Below are 16,700 nucleotides of genomic sequence, written 5' to 3'. Positions count from 1 at the left end.
CCTCTCTGCAGATGACTTCGCCAACCATTTTGAAAAGAAGGTCGACGACATCCGATCCTCGCTTGCTAAGTCAAACGACACCGCTGGTTCTGCTCACACTGCCCTACCCTGTGCTCTGACCTCTTTCTCCCCCTCTCTCCAGATGAAATCTCGCGTCTTGTGACGGCCGGCCGCCCAACAACCTGCCCGCTTGACCCTATCCCCTCCTCTCTTCTCCAGACCATTTCCGGAGACCTTCTCCCTTACCTCACCTCGCTCATCAACTCATCCCTGACCGCTGGCTACGTCCCTTCCGTCTTCAAGAGAGCGAGAGTTGCACCCCTTCTGAAAAACCTACACTCGATCCCCTCCGATGTCAACAACTACAGACCAGTATCCCTTCTTTCTTTTCTCTCCAAAACTCTTGAACGTGCCGTCCTTGGCCAGCTCTCCCGCTATCTCTCTCAGAATGACCTTCTTGATCCAAATCAGTCAGGTTTCAAGACTAGTCATTCAACTGAGACTGCTCTTCTCTGTATCACGGAGGCGCTCCGCACTGCTAAAGCTAACTCTCTCCTCTGCTCTCATCCTTCTAGACCTATCGGCTGCCTTCGATACTGTGAACCATCAGATCCTCCTCTCCACCCTCTCCGAGTTGGGCATCTCCGGCGCGGCCCACGCTTGGATTGCGTCCTACCTGACAGGTCGCTCCTACCAGGTGGCGTGGCGAGAATCCGTCTCCACACCACGTGCTCTCACCACTGGTGTCCCCCAGGGCTCTGTTCTAGGCCCTCTCCTATTCTCGCTATACACCAAGTCACTTGGCTCTGTCATAACCTCACATGGTCTCTCCTATCATTGCTATGCAGACGACACACAATTAATCTTCTCCTTTCCCCTTCTGATGATCAGGTGGCGAATCGCATCTCTGCATGTCTGGCAGACATATCAGTGTGGATGACGGATCACCACCTCAAGCTGAACCTCGGCAAGACGGAGCTGCTCTTCCTCCCGGGAAGGACTGCCCATTCCATGATCTCGCCATCACGGTTGACAACTCCATTGTGTCCTCCTCCCAGAGCGCTAAGAACCTTGGCGTGATCCTGACAACACCCTGTCGTTCTCAACTAACATCAAGGCGGTGGCCCGTTCCTGTAGGTTCATGCTCTACAACATCCGCAGAGTACGACCCTGCCTCACACAGGAAGCGGCGCAGGTCCTAATCCAGGCACTCGTCATCTCCCGTCTGGATTACTGCAACTCGCTGTTGGCTGGGCTCCTGCCTGTGCCATTAAACCCCTACAACTCATCCAGAACGCCGCAGCCCGTCTGGTGTTCAACCTTCCCAAGTTCTCTCACGTCACCCCGCTCCTCCGCTCTCCACTGGCTTCCAGTTGAAGCTCGCATCCGCTACAAGACCATGGTGCTTGCCTACGGAGCTGTGAGGGGAACGGCACCTCAGTACCTCCAGGCTCTGATCAGGCCCTACACCCAAACAAGGGCACTGCGTTCATCCACCTCTGGCCTGCTCGCCTCCCTACCACTGAGGAAGTACAGTTCCCGCTCAGCCCAGTCAAAACTGTTCGCTGCTCTGGCCCCCCAATGGTGGAACAAACTCCCTCACGACGCCAGGACAGCGGAGTCAATCACCACCTTCCGGAGACACCTGAAACCCCACCTCTTTAAGGAATACCTAGGATAGGATAAAGTAATCCCTCTCACCCCCTTAAAATATTTAGATGCACTACTGTTCCACTGGATGTCATAAGGTGAATGCACCAATTTGTAAGTCGCTCTGGATAAGAGCGTCTGCTAAATGACTTAAATGTAATGTAAATGTAAGATCGTATTTATTTAGATACAGACCTATGCTTATATGAATGGATGAAACGGTATCCCCAAGTTTGACCCCGATCGTCAATAGGAAGATTGGGTATCTTGAGTCCTTACTAGATCATCAGTAACCAACACGTATCGTGACACAAGGTGAGACCCAGATGCAGACACAGGAGGCAGATGGTTGGAGTCTTACAATGTTTATTAATCCAAAGGGGTAGACAAGAGAATGGTCGTGGACAGGCAAGAAGGCCAAAACCAGATCAGAGTCCAGGAGGTAAAGAGTGGCAGACAGACTCGTGGTCAAGGCAGGCAGAATGGTCAGGCAGGCGGGTACAGAGTGGCAGACAGGTTCGAGGTCAAGGCAGGCAGAATGGTCAAGGCAGGCAGGAGGGTACAGAGTGGCAGACAGGCTCGTGGTCAAGGCAGGCAGAATGGTCAGGCAGGAGGGTACAGAGTGGCAGACAGGCTCGTGGTCAAGGCAGGCAGAATGGTCAGGCAGGAGGGTACAGAGTAGCAGACAGGCTCGTGGTCAAGGCAGGCAGAATGGTCAGGCAGGCGGGTACAGAGTAGCAGACAGGCGGGTACAGAGTGGCAGACAGACTCGTGGTCAAGGCAGGCAGAATGGTCAGGCAGGCGGGTACAGAGTCCAGAAACAGGCACGGGTTAAAACCGGGAAGACTAGAAAAAAGAGAATGCAAAAGGAGAACGAGAAAAACACACTAGTTGACTTGACTAACAGACAAGACGAACTGGCTCAGAGAGACAGGAAACACAGGGATAAATACACTGGGGACAATAAGCGACACCTGGAGGGGGTGGAGACAATCACGGGAACAGGTGAAACAGAACAGAGCGTGACACATGGCGACACACCATTTCTTCACAAAGAGCTGGATAAATCACTGGAATGGATAAATCACTGGAATGGATAAGTAATTGTAATGGATAAATCACTGGAATGGATAAATCACTGGAATGGATAAATCACTGGAATGGATAAATCACTGGAATGGATAAATCACTGGAATAGATAAATCACTGGAATGGATAAATCACTGGAATGGATAAATCACTGGAATGGATAAATCACTGGATGGATAAATCACTGGAATGGATAAATCACTGGAATGGATAAATCACTGGAATGGATAAATCACTGGAATGGATAAATCACTGGAATGGATAAATCACTGGAATGGATAAATCACTGGAATGGATAAATCACTGGAATGGATAAATCACTGGAATGGAATAAATCACTGGAATGGATAAATCACTAAGTAATTGGAATGGATAAGTAATTGGAATATAGTCATACTGACTGGTTCTTTAGTGCTAAAACAAATCGAGGACAATTCTTTGTTTTTACTTAGTCATAGCTCTAATCAATTAACTTTCTGGAGCTATATCAGCTAACAAGGACAGACCAGTGAGCTATTCACACACACACACTAACAGACACAGACACACACACACACACACACACACACTGGACACATCCATCCTTTAACCATTCAGCTCAGTTCAGGTAACTGAACTCAGATAACTGAACTAAAAGACTATCGCCTCATAGCACTCACTTCTGTCATCATGAAGTGCTTTGAGAGGCTAGTCAAGGATCATATCACCTCTACCTTACCTGATACTGTAGACCCACTCCTATATGCTTACAGCCCCAATAGATCCACAGACGACGCAATGGCCGTCTCACTGCACCCATCTGGACAAGAGGAATACCTATGTACGAATGCTGTTCATTGACTAGAGCTCAGCCTTCAACACCATAGTCTCCTCCTAGCTCATCATGTTCACCCCGCTATCATCCAGAAGACGAGGTCAGTACAAGTGCATCAAAGTTAGGACCGAGAGACTGAAAAATAGGTTCTATCTCAAGGCCATTCAGACTGTTAAATAGCCATCACTCGCCAGCCTCCACCCACTACCCTGCCCTGAACTTAGTCACTGTCACTAGCCGGCTACCACCCGATTACTGAACCCTGCGCCTTAGAGGCTGCTGCCCTATGTACATAGACTTGGATTACTGGTCACTTTAATAATGTTTACATACTATTTCACTGATTTCATATGAATACTGAACAAAAATATAAATGAAATCATGCAACAATTTCAATGATTTTACTTACAATTCATATAAGGAAATCAAGTCAAGAAATCAAGTCAATTGAAATGAATGCCCTAATCTATGGATTTCACAACAGAGCAGGGGGGCAGCCATGGGTGGGTCTGGGAGGGCATAGGCCCACCCACTGTGGGGAGCCAGGCCCAGCCAATCAGAATGAGTTTTTCCCCACAAAAGGCCTTTATTACAGACATAAATACTCCTGAGTTTCATCAGCTGTCCAGGTGGCTGGTCTCAGACAAACCCACAGTTCCATCAGCTGTCCAGGTGGCTGGTCTCAGACAAACCCACAGTTCCATCAGCTGTCCAGGTGGCTGGTCTCAGACAAACCCACAGTTCCATCAGCTGTCCAGGTGGCTGGTCTCAGTTCCATCAGCTGTCCAAACCCACAGTTCCATCAGCTGTCCAGGTGGCTGGTCTCAGACAAACCCACAGTTCCATCAGCTGTCCAGGTGGCTGGTCTCAGACAAACCCACAGTTCCATCAGCTGTCCAGGTGGCTGGTCTCAGACAAACCCACAGTTCCATCAGCTGTCCAGGTGGCTGGTCTCAGACAAACCCACAGTTCCATCAGCTGTCCAGGTGGCTGGTCTCAGACAAACCCACAGTTCCATCAGCTGTCCAGGTGGCTGGTCTCAGACAAACCCACAGTTCCATCAGCTGTCCAGGTGGCTGGTCTCAGACAAACCCACAGTTCCATCAGCTGTCCAGGTGGCTTTCACCCACAGTTCCATCAGCTGTCCAAGACAAACCCACAGTTCCATCAGCTGTCCAGGTGGCTGGTCTCAGACAAACCCACAGTTCCATCAGCTAATTTTGCATGCCCAATTTTTCAGTTTTTGATTTGTTAAAAAAGTTTGAAATATCCAATAAATGTCGTTCCACTTCATGATTGTGTCCCACTTGATGTTGATTCTTCACCAAAAAATACAGTTTTATATCTTTATGTTTGAAGCCTGAAATGTGACAAAAGGTCGCAAAGTTCAAGGGGGCCGAATACTTTCGCAAGGCACTGTATATATATATATTCTCCGGACTCTTAATTTGATTATTTTATTTTTTATATAGTTGTGGATTGTTAGATATCACTGTTGGAGCTCGGGAACACAAGCATTTCGCTACACCACCCGCAATAACATCTTCTAAATATGTGTACGCGAACAATAAAAACGTTGATTTCATTTCATTCAACACAGACGTGGTGAATTGGTGAGCTGACTTAATGTAGAGATTGTATTATATTCACTGTTCATGCTTCTGTGGGCTATGTTGTTATAACAGTATATAGCCCACTATTAACAGTGCTAAGACAATCATTTGGACTTCTAGTAGACGCTACAATATTTCACCAACCATTCAATTAATTAATTGGTTGTCTGAATGATTAGCCTACCTATGATTGGGTCTAAGAGTATAGACGTTGTCATAAAATATAGACGAAGAGGCCAGCCCAGCAAACTTCAAAGTTTACCACGATAAAAACCTACTCGGGAATATAGCCTATTGATGATCCAACTAATGCGCTGGATTTATGACGTAATTAGCCTAGACAGTCTTCGTTATGCCCGTGCCATCAGTCCTAGTCTTCATTAGACTACCCAACAGGAGTCCTTGGATGGCAAGGTATGATTTCCGGCATTGAAATAAATGACTGGCAAACGCTGTGTTATTCAATCAGACAATAATAAGCCTACTAAGAGTGTAATTACATATGATAGCATAGCCATTGAAACGAGGAGCAGTTATTGCCTGCCTGACTTCTCGCTCTCTCGCTCTCCCCCACACGCTCTCTCTCCCTTTCTCACACACACCGACAGCCCCTTTCAATCTCTCACTCTCACTCTCTCCGTCGTCCGTTCCCGACTCTCTTTCCTACAACAAATATGGCTGCAAAATCGGACGGAGCAGCCCTGTCTGTGCAGACTACCGAGAATCCGGTACCACCACCACTCCGATGTATGGTCGCAGCCGAGCCCGACCAGGGTCCCTCGTCGTGCCGCTATGCTTCTAAGCCCTACTCGCTCCTGGATTGCTGCTGGGTGTTGTGCTCACTGCTCGTCTTCTTTTCAGACGGGGCCACCGACCTGTGGCTTGCCGCGGACTACTACCTGAGACGGGACTACTGGTGGTTCGGGCTGACGCTGGTCTTCGTGGTGGTTCCCTCCGCCGTGGTTCAGGTGTTGAGTTTCAGGTGGATAGTCTACGACTACACGGACATCAGCGGCAGCAGCAGCGGGGCAGTAGCGGCAGTCAGTGCGGCGGCAGCAGCGGCGGCGGCGGACTCTTCCAAGGGAGGCGAGTGTAATTTCAGCACCAAGGGCAGCACCAACAACAACAAACAGCGCGGTGGCGGAGCGGCCAATGCTGCTACTGTTGGCGGGGTTGGATGCTCGTCGGCGGGGCAGAATTCGGCGGGGGCAGGGACTGAGAGCGGCACGCGGACATGCTGCAGAGTGTGTATGTGGCTGTTCCAGTCAATTCTTCACCTCCTACAACTGGGCCAGGTCTGGAGGTAAATACAGATACACATGTATTATGCAGCATACAGCAGCCGTCTGATCAATATGAGACACGTGCACTTGAGCGTGCGAACAGGCAGCCGTGCTCTGCACGCGCTCCGTGGCTCATAGAGAGGTTGTGGAGGAGCAACACCTCTCTTCTGCTGGAGATACTGGTCAGTCAGTCCACACTGGTAAAGATGGTTCAGCCCAGAGTCATGTTAAAGAGAGATCGGTTACATTTAAATATATGTCTCCTCTCCTCTGTGTAGCCTATCAATCCTATTTTCCGTTAGGATTGTGATAATCTATGGCATACCATATTCTGATTATGTGAATCTCTACAGGATCACGTGCATCTTTTTAGGGTTGTTTTATGGTGTGAATATAAGGTTTGAGACTATGTTGGTCATGCCGAGCCTACCAGTAACCGTTAACAGAAGGAAACGCATGCCAAGTCAAGCCCACTACTTACTACCAGTCATGGTCGAGTGATTCTAGAATGTCTAGTGTCTGTGTGTGTGTGTGGTTACCTATGTGTTTGTGTGCGTGCGTGGGCATGTGTGTGTGTGTGGTTACCTATGTGTTTGTGTGCGTGCGTGGGCGTGTGTGTGTGTGTGGTTACCTATGTGTTTGTATGCGTGTGTGTGTGTGTGTGTGTGTGTGGTTACCTATGTGTTTGTATGCGTGTGTGTGTGTGTGTGTGTGAGAGAGAGAGAGAGAGAGAGAGAGAGAGAGAGAGAGAGAGAGAGAGAGAGAGAGAGACAGGGTTGGGAAGGAGAGAAAGCAGCATAATGAGGATGATGAGGATGATGAAGATGTAGATGAGGATGATGATGATTAGGAGGATGAGGATGATGATGAGGATGATGATGAGGATGATGAAGATGAGGATGATGATGATTATTAGGAGGAGGAGGATGATGATGAGGATGATGAGGAGGAGGAGGATGATGATGGGGATAATGATGAGGATAATGAGGAGGAGGAGGATGATAATGAGGAGGAGGAGGATGATGAGGAGGAGGAGGAGGATGGGGAGGAGGAGGGGGATGATGATGAGGAGGAGGAGGAGGATGAGGAGGAGGAGGGGGATGATGATGATGATGAGGAGGAGGAGGATGATGATGATGGGGAGGAGGAGGAGGATGAGGAGATGGATGTTGATGATGATGAGGATGAGGATGAGGAGGGGGTGATGATGAGGAGAAGGATGAGGAGGAGGAGGAGGAGGAGGAGGAGGAGGGATGATGATGATGAGGAGGAGGATGGGGGATGATGATGAGGAGGAGGAGGAGGAGGATGATGATGAGGAGGAGGATGAGGAGGATGATGATGGAGCCCAAATATTCGCGTTCTGTTAATTTCCAGATGAGAATAATAAAGTCCATTCATTGATAAAACTCTCCAAAAGCTAAACGGTAACCCTTTGCTGGGCTGTTGGGCGAGTGGTGATATCTGTTTCATTGCACAAACTGCTTCATGAATATTTAATGACAGTAGACCAAGACTGTTTCATGTCTTTGTAAGACTGACTCAGCCTTACTTTCTGCCCAAATATTCAGGGGGCCTACTTCCTGCCGTTTCGCCAGTTCAAAATTAGCTGAGTTGCCTTTTCAGAAAACACCACTCACTGGGCACAGATGTCATTTCAACGTTTGGTCTATATTCCCTGACGTTCATGACTTTGCAAATCCAATCCATTTTCCATGTTGATTCATTAATATTAACAAGCATCAAAAGTCTCTTCGGAGGTTTTCAGGCCAGGGCAGGGCAAGCCAGGACTAGGCCATGGCAGATCAGGGCAGGCTAGGCCAGGCCAGGGCAGACCAGGGCAGAACAGGAACAGGGCAGGCCAGGAAAGGGCAGACCAGGGCAGAAGGGGGGAAGGGCAGGGCAGGGGAGGGCAGACCAGGGCAGAACAGGGGAAGGGTTGGGAAGGGCAGGGCAGGGCAGGGTTGGGAAGGGCAGGGCAGGGCAGGGCAGGGCAGGGCAGGGCAGGGCAGGGCATACGAAATAGTATCACCCGCATATAGATTAAGTTGACAAGTTTTTTGACAGATTGACCAATGGTGTTTCTATAAATAGTGAAGAGATCAGGTCCCAGAATCCACCCCTGTGGTACACCTTTATGTACTTCAAGACATGCAGACTGAACCCCGTCAATGACGATGGCTAAGCTCATCATGATACCATCAACAGGCCTATCAAGGACTTGTTCAATAAAATACCATGATCAACAGTATCACAAGCTTTTGACAGGTCCACAAATAAAGCAGCACATTTCATTTTAGAGTCAAAAGTATAGACACAATAATTAACAGCTAAACTGGTTACTGTGATACTTAAATGCCCAGGACTAAACCCTGTGTCCTAAACCCTGTGTCCTAAACCCTGTGTCCTAAACTCTGTCCTAAATTATGTGTCCTAAACCCTGTGTCCTAAACTCTGTCCTAAACCCTGTGTCCTAAACCCTGTGTCCTTAACTTCTCCCTTATGGAGACGGCAACACAAGACCTGATTTACATACTTTTGGAATATTTTAACCTTTATTTAACTAGACAAGACAGTTAAGAACAAATTCTTATTTACCATGATGGCCTACCAAAAGGCAAAAGGCAAAAGGGAGATGGGATTAAAACTAAAAATACAGGACAAAACACACATCACGACAAGAGAGACACCACAACATTACATAAAGGTATACCTAACACAACAGCATAGCAAGGCAGCAACACATGACCATACAGCATGGTAGCAACACCACATGACAACAGCATGGTAGCAACACAACATGGTAGCAACACCACATGACAACAGCATGGTAGCAACACAACATGGTAGCAACACCACATGACAACAACATGGTAGCAACACCACATGACAACAACATGGTAGCAACACCACATGACAACAACATGGTAGCAACACCACATGGTAGCAACACAACACGGTAGCAAAACCACATGACAATAACATGGTAGCAACACCACATGACATCAACATGGTAGCAACACAACATGACAGCAACATGGTAGCAACACCACATGACAACAACATGGTAGCAACACCACATGACAACAACATGGTAGCAACACCACATGACAACAACATGGTAGCAACACCACATGGTAGCAACACAACACGGTAGCAACACCACATGACAACAACATGGTAGCAAAACCACATGACAACAACATGGTAGCAACACAACATGGTAGCAACACCACATGATAACAACTTGGTAGCAGCACAACATGGCAGCAGCACAACATGGTAGCAACACAACATGGTAACAACACAACATGGTAACAACACAACATGGCAGCAGCACAAAGCCTGGTGCAAACATTAGTCGGCACAAACAGCACAAAGGGCAAGAAGTTACAGACAACAATACATCAAGCAAAGTTGCCACAACTGTCAGTAAGAGTATCCATGATTGGATCTTTGAATGAAGAGATGGGGATAAAACTTCCCAGTTTGAGTGTTTGTTGCAGCTCGTTCCAGTCGCTAGCTGCAGCCGAACTGAAAAGAGGAGCGACCCAGGGATGTGTGTGCTTTGGGTACCTTAAACAGAATGTGACTGGCAGAACGGGTGTTGTATGTGGAGGATGAGGGCTGCAGTAGGTATGTCAGATAGGAGGGAGTGAGGCCTAAGAGGGTTTTATAAATAAGCATCAACCAGTGGGTCTTGCGACGGGTATACAGAGATGAACAGTTTACAGAGGAGTATAGAGTGCAGTGATGTGTCCTATAAGGAGCATTGGTGGCAAATAAGATGGCCGAATGGTAAAGAACATCTAGTCGCTCGAGAGCACTCTTACCTGTCGATCTATAAATTATGTCTCCGTAATCTAGCATGAGTAGGATGGTCATCTGAATCAGAGTATGTTTGGCAGCTGGGGTGAAAGAGGAGCGATTACAATAGTTCTAAACCCTCAGAGGTATCAATAACACCTGTGGGAAGAGGGGCATTCTTCTTACCAAACCACATGACCTTTGTTTTGGAGGTGTTCAGAACAAGGTTAAGGGCAGAGAAAGCTTGTTGGACACTAAGAAAGCTTTGTTGTAGATCATTTAACACAAAATCCAACTGGAGCCAGCTGAGTATAAAACTGTAAAATCTGCTTATAAATTATTGAGAGAGCCTCCTACTGCTTGAGCTATGTGGTTGATGTAAATTGAGAAGAGCGTGGGGCCTAGGATCGAGCCTTGGGGTGCTCCCTTGGTGACAGGCAGTGGCTGAGACAGCAGATGTTCTGACATTATACACTGCGCTCTTTGGGAGAGGTAGTTAGTAAACCATACCAAAGACCCCTCAGAGACACCAATACTTCTTAGCTGGCCCACAAGAATGGAATGGTCTACTGTATCAAAAGCTTTGGCTAAGTCAATTTATATAGCAGAATCAAGGGCAATGGCGACATCATTTAAGGTTGCAGTGACACATCCCATAACCTGAGCGGAAACCAGATCGCAAACCAGAGAGAATACCATAGACATCAAGAAAGCCAGTCAGTTGATTATTGACAAGTTTTTCCAACACTTTTGATAAACAGCGCAAAATAGAAATAGGCCTAGAACAGCCAGGATCAGATTAATCTCCCCTTTAAATAAAGGACGCACCATGGCTGCCTTCCAAGCAATGGGAACCTCCCCAGAGAGGAGAGACGTGTTAAAAAGGTCAGAGAGAGGCTTGGTGATGATAGGGGCAGAAACCTTAAAGAAGAAAGGAGAGACAGATTTAAAGGGTCAGAGAGAGGCTTGGTGATGATATGGGCAGCAACCTTAAAGAAGAGAGGGTCTAAACCATCTGACCCAGATGTTGTTTTGGGGGTCAAGTTTCAGGAGCTCCTTCAGCACCTCAGACTCAGTGACTGACTGCAGGGAGAAACTTTGTAGAGGGGCAGCGGAACAAGAGGGAGGAGCATCGGGCATAGTCGCATTAGAAGGGGTGGGAGACGAGTAAATGTTGGACGGGCAATGAGGCATGGCTGAGTCAAATAGGAATCCTGATGTGATGAAGTGGTGATTAAAGACCTCAGCCATGTGCTTCTTGTCAGTAACAACCACATCATCAACATTAAGGGACATGGGCAGCTGTGAGGAGGAGGGTTTATTCTCCAGGTCTTTAACTGTTTTCCAGAACTTCTTGGGTTAGACCCACAGAGAGAGAACTGAGCTTTAAAGTAACTAACTTTGGCCTTCCAGATAGCCTGAGTGCACTTATTTCTCATTTGCCTGAACGAGAGCCAGTCAGCCTGAGTATGTGTGAGCCGAGCCTTTCGCCAAATGGTATCCTTGAGGTGGAGTAACTCTGCCAGATCACGGTTGAACCAGGGGCTGAACCTGTTTTTAATTCTCATTTTCTTTATGGGGGGGCGTGTTTCTTAACAATACCACTGAAAATATTTTAAAAAAGAAGGTCCAAGCGTCTTCTACAGAGTGAATCAAGCTGATTCTATACCAATTTAAAGAGGCCAGGTCATGAAGGTTTAGGGAGTCCCATTGCTTTAAGACTTGGTCAGGTGGTTTAAGCATGTCCCAGTTTAGGTCACCTAGCAGGACAAATTCAGACTTAGTGTAGGGGATCAGGAAAGAACTTAGGGCAGGTAGGGTACAGGCTGCTGCTGCTGGTGGACAATAACACCCAGCAACAGTCAACAAAGAGCTATTAATGCTTAAAAAGGTTTATGCTTAAAACCAGCAAATCAAATTGTTTGGCGACAGACTTGGTGGAGACAACCGAGCACTGAAGGTGATCCTTGGTAAAGATTTTCACTCCCACACCTTTGGAAGATCTGTCTAGCAGAAAAAGGTCATAACCAGAAAGGTTAACATCAGTATTCAAAACACTCTTCCTTTACCACGTCATCTTTCTGAACCACATCTCAGTAATGACCAACACATCTGGATTGGAGCTGTGAACCCACACTTTCAATTGACCAATTGTAGGTAATACTACGAGTCTGTTAACGTGGAGAAAACCCAGACTTTAACGAGAGCAGAATTCAGTGAAGCAGATATCAGAGCACAAGTCAGAATTGGGGCTAGCAACAGTAGCTGGGCCAGGGTGTACATGCACATTTCCAGATATCATCAGCAGTAATACAATCAGGGCACGGCAGAGGACAGGGAGAGCTCTGCAGTGTTGATTTGTTATGACATTTGAATGTGCATCAGATGGCAACAAGATCATATTATACAGCAATTTCATCAGGTAACAGGAATACAAAGCAGGTGAGAGGTGGTTAGAATAGGATGGGAGGCTAGAAGTCTGTGTAACCAATACAGAGTCAGAGTCCCGAGTGTGGGAACAAACATAGTCTGTCCCACGTGTAATCGCAAGATTGAACCCAACATGGGGGGACTGTCATGACGTTGGCCTGGGGGTAGGTTTATGACAGTCATAAATACATCTTCCCCCCTTTTTCCTCTCTCTACCCTACTGATGTTACATTTGAAAACCCCTTGGTTAACATAGAGATTCTGGGAACATCAGAAGGTGGGGGGGAATGAACTATATTCTGGTAATCCGACCAATTGAACATATGGGGTGGTACTTAATGAATATGATGTCAGTTCGGTTGTTATCGGAGACATTCTCATCAATGATAAGATGACATAAACTCTACAGTGCAAAGTCTGCAAATTGTAGTTTCGGATTCACATGGAACTTTCGAATATAAAATTATTGGTGAAGAGATTAAACGTAATTTTAGCTTCCAAATGAGATATTTGGGTTTTCATAAGATTAGGGCTCTGCTCAATCAGTGGCCCGCCCCTGTGAAGGGACATGGGTTATAAAACTTTTCAAACACGCCCTCCTCTCCCTTGATGACAATATAACCTGCTGTTCCGAGTAAGTGAGGTCTGCAGCCACTGCGTTAAAAGGACTAACATGTCAACTACAGAACTAAGCCAACCTCAGCATGAGCTTCGGTTGCAAATGATATGAACTTTGAACTCTTATTCACTACAGAAGTGATACCTCCTAGCCGTTGAGTTAGCAACAGCAGCTGTAAACGCGGGCTAGGAAAGAACAGACAGAGTATCCAATCTACCACACAACGACGTTACTACAACATATCCAATTGACCACCAGATACATTCTTCAAAGGACAAAGGACTCGGTTTGGCAAAATGGCCTTCCATCTACCACCAACCTACTGAAGCGCAGCTCAGAATAAATATTTATTGCATTTTCCTTTTCCAAATGGGCGGTAATTTAGAATGCATAAGATACTGTATTTACGATAGCACAGCTTCTCCCTGTGTTCCTCAGTCTTCCCGCTCTTTCACTCAAACCCCGCCCCTTTTCTTTCGTGTAACCAGCTGTCATATCTGTTCCGTCCGCTAGGGATGTTTTCCTTTATGATGTCATTTGTAATCAAGGTATAATTTCTTCTTTGTATATGTCATTCTGTGTGAATAGTTAGGTATTTAGTAAATAAATAATTAAACCCAATTTTGTATTGCTGATTCAACTTGTTAGCCAGGGTTCGTGAAGATAACCAAGAATTTACAACTTTCAGATGAGACTGAATTAAGGTGACGATTAATATTGACTGCTATTGATGTAAAATATTACTAGTTCTTTAAGAGTTTATTCGGAAGATAGCAGCTCTGTAAATATTATTTTGTGGTGCCCCGACTCTCTAGTTAATTACATTTACATGATTAGCTCAATCAGGTAATATTAATTACGGAGAAAGGATTTTATAGAATAGCATGTCATATCACTTAATCATAGCCAAAGACACAACACACGGTTAGGTAAACAAGCAAGTTCATAGTCAACACAGCACACAGCTGTCATGAGGCAAATAGCATAAGGAACAAGAAAAAATATATAACAACTTGGGGCTAGCCATTGTAAGTTCAGAGTTACTCAACCCAACAAGATAACTTGAGAGAATAGCTCTCTATAAATCCAGTAAGCTACGAAAGTATGAGATCAAATAAATAAATAGTAGGCCTATAATTCAGATCAGTACTAAGTGTATGGTGTATGTGTGTGTGTGTTGGAGGCAAGTGAAAGGTTGGGAGAGGACCTATACCTGCACCAGACGGGGTGCAGAACACTATCCCTACAGTAAAGAACACCATCCCTACAGTAAAGAACACCATCCCTACAGTGAAGAACACCATCCCTACAGTGAAGAACACCATCCCTACAGTAAAGAACACCATCCCTACAGTAAAGAACACCATCCCTACAGTGAAGAACACCATCCCTAGAGTAAAGAACACCATCCCTACAGTAAAGAACACCATCCCTACAGTAAAGAACACCATCCCTAGAGTAAAGATCACCATCCCTACAGTAAAGAACACCATCCCTACAGTAAAGCATGGTGGTGGCAGCATCCAAGGCACACCGGCAAAGTGACAGTACAGTGGCTGAAGGACAAGAAGGTGAATGTCCTTGAGCGGCCTAGTCAGAGCCCCTAAATCCCATCGAGAATCTGTGGAATGACTTGAAGAGTGCAGTTCATGAGAGGTCAATTTACTGTTTTAAATTGTAAATCATTTTCAGAGAATTTTTTTTTTTTTTATTCACTTGGATATTGTGGGTTACTGTGTTTATTTATTTATTTTATTTATTTCACCTTTATTTAACCAGGTAGGCTAGTTGAGAACAAGTTCTCATTTACAACTGCGGCCTGGCCAAGATAAAGCATAGCAGTGTGAACAGACAACAACACAGAGTTACACATGGAGTAAACAATAAACAAGTCAATAACACAGTAGAAAAAATAATAATAATAATAATATATTTTTTTTAAAGAGTCTATATATGTTGTGTGTAAATGAAGTCGTGAAAAGAAGTCAGATTTGATGTGTTTCAGGCTGTAAGGCAACAAAAGGTGAACATTTTGAAAACCATAGAATGGTGGATATTCAGTATTCTATTTAAACTCACTGTTCACTGTTGACTAAAGAGGCTTCAACAGACAACAACACAGTCGGTATAGGCGTGTGTGTGCAACGGTGTGTGTGTGGTGAGAGCGTTCTATTCTCTAAATGTTATTCTGTATAAATAGCCTGGGTGGTTATTTGCTTAAATCACTGAACACAACAGATGCTTATTAGAGAACGACTTCTGTTTTTTTGTGTGTTTTTTACCTTTATTTAACCAGGCAAGTCAGTTAAGAACAAATTCTTATTTTCAATGATGGCCTAGGAACAGTGGGTTAACTGCCTGTTCAGGGGCAGAACGACAGATTTGTACCTTGTCAGCTCGGGGATTTGAACTTACAACCTTCCGGTTCCTTGTCCAACTCTCTAACCACTAGGCTACCTACCTCCTCTACACTCTAACCCAGTGGTTCTTAACCTTGTTGGAGGTACTGAACCCCAACAGTTTCATATGTGCATTCACCGAACCCTTCTTAATTGAAAAAAAAATCTAATTCAAAACATAGGTCTATATTTGACTGGTGCACAAAATGAACCGTGCATCAACATCACTGTGTTCAAAGAACAAAATCATCAAAACATGATTTTCACACAGATTATAATTTTCACACAAAAACAAAAACATAATAATGAATATTTACTGCAAATCAGTGTGACTTCTGCTGTTGCCTTTCAGAGACCAGTTCAGAAATGCGCGGCTTCACCTTGGCAAGTGCCACTCTCATGTCATTTTCGCAACAAAGTCTGTTCCTTTTCTTCGTTTTTATGTCCAGCATCCTCGAAAAGGATTGCTCGCAAAGATATGTTGTAACAAACGGTATGAAAATCTCCAGAGCTTTCTTAGCAATAACAGGGTACGTTACCATTTGTTGACACCAAAACGTTGAAAGCGTTGTTGTTCTGAAGAGTTGCTGTTGAACCTGGCTCTGCTGAATTTCAATGATTTCATCGAGGTATTCATCATTGACATCTGTTGTCTCAACACTAAACGTGAACGGCTGTCTCACCCATGCTGGATATGACTCTCTTGTAGGGAAGTATCCGTCGAGAGACTTTGCAAGCTCATCTAAGTGCGTGGCAATTGCTTGCTTCAGTTCAGCGGGTACAGAAATGTCTCCGATTCCAGATACATCTTCGATCTTACTTACACAGTCGTCCAGCAGGGGAAAGTTTGCGAAGTTATTGTTCTCTGTACGTCATTTCCATAACGGTAGCTTTTTTTTGAAAAGCCTTCAGGTTTTCCTCCGCTTCGATGATGTTGACTCCACCGCCCTGCATCTTTTGATTGAGATGATTGAGAGCTGCGAAGATATCGGCCAT

The 16,700-nt window shown here is 45.6% G+C and overlaps 1 protein-coding gene across 2 annotated transcripts in view; it reads left to right on the top strand.

Moving 5' to 3' along the window:
* The first annotated feature begins 5,815 nt into the window (after positions 1-5,815).
* LOC115116144 (XK-related protein 7-like) overlaps positions 5,816-16,700 on the top strand; it is a 145,838-nt gene continuing 134,953 nt past the window's right edge. Inside the window, exons 1-2 of one of the 2 annotated variants that reach the window (XM_065020967.1) lie at positions 5,816-6,221; positions 6,363-6,469. In XM_065020967.1, coding sequence (XP_064877039.1) covers positions 5,841-6,221; positions 6,363-6,469 — 488 coding nt within the window. In that variant the 5' untranslated portion in view covers positions 5,816-5,840. The other variant, XM_065020966.1, reaches the window with a different exon arrangement.

This window comes from Oncorhynchus nerka, linkage group LG7 (assembly GCF_034236695.1).
Source record: "Oncorhynchus nerka isolate Pitt River linkage group LG7, Oner_Uvic_2.0, whole genome shotgun sequence".
Classification (NCBI taxonomy): Eukaryota; Metazoa; Chordata; class Actinopteri; order Salmoniformes; family Salmonidae; genus Oncorhynchus; species Oncorhynchus nerka.
The sequence above is the reverse complement of the archived record's forward strand: the minus strand, read 5'-3'. Positions and strand labels throughout refer to the sequence as shown.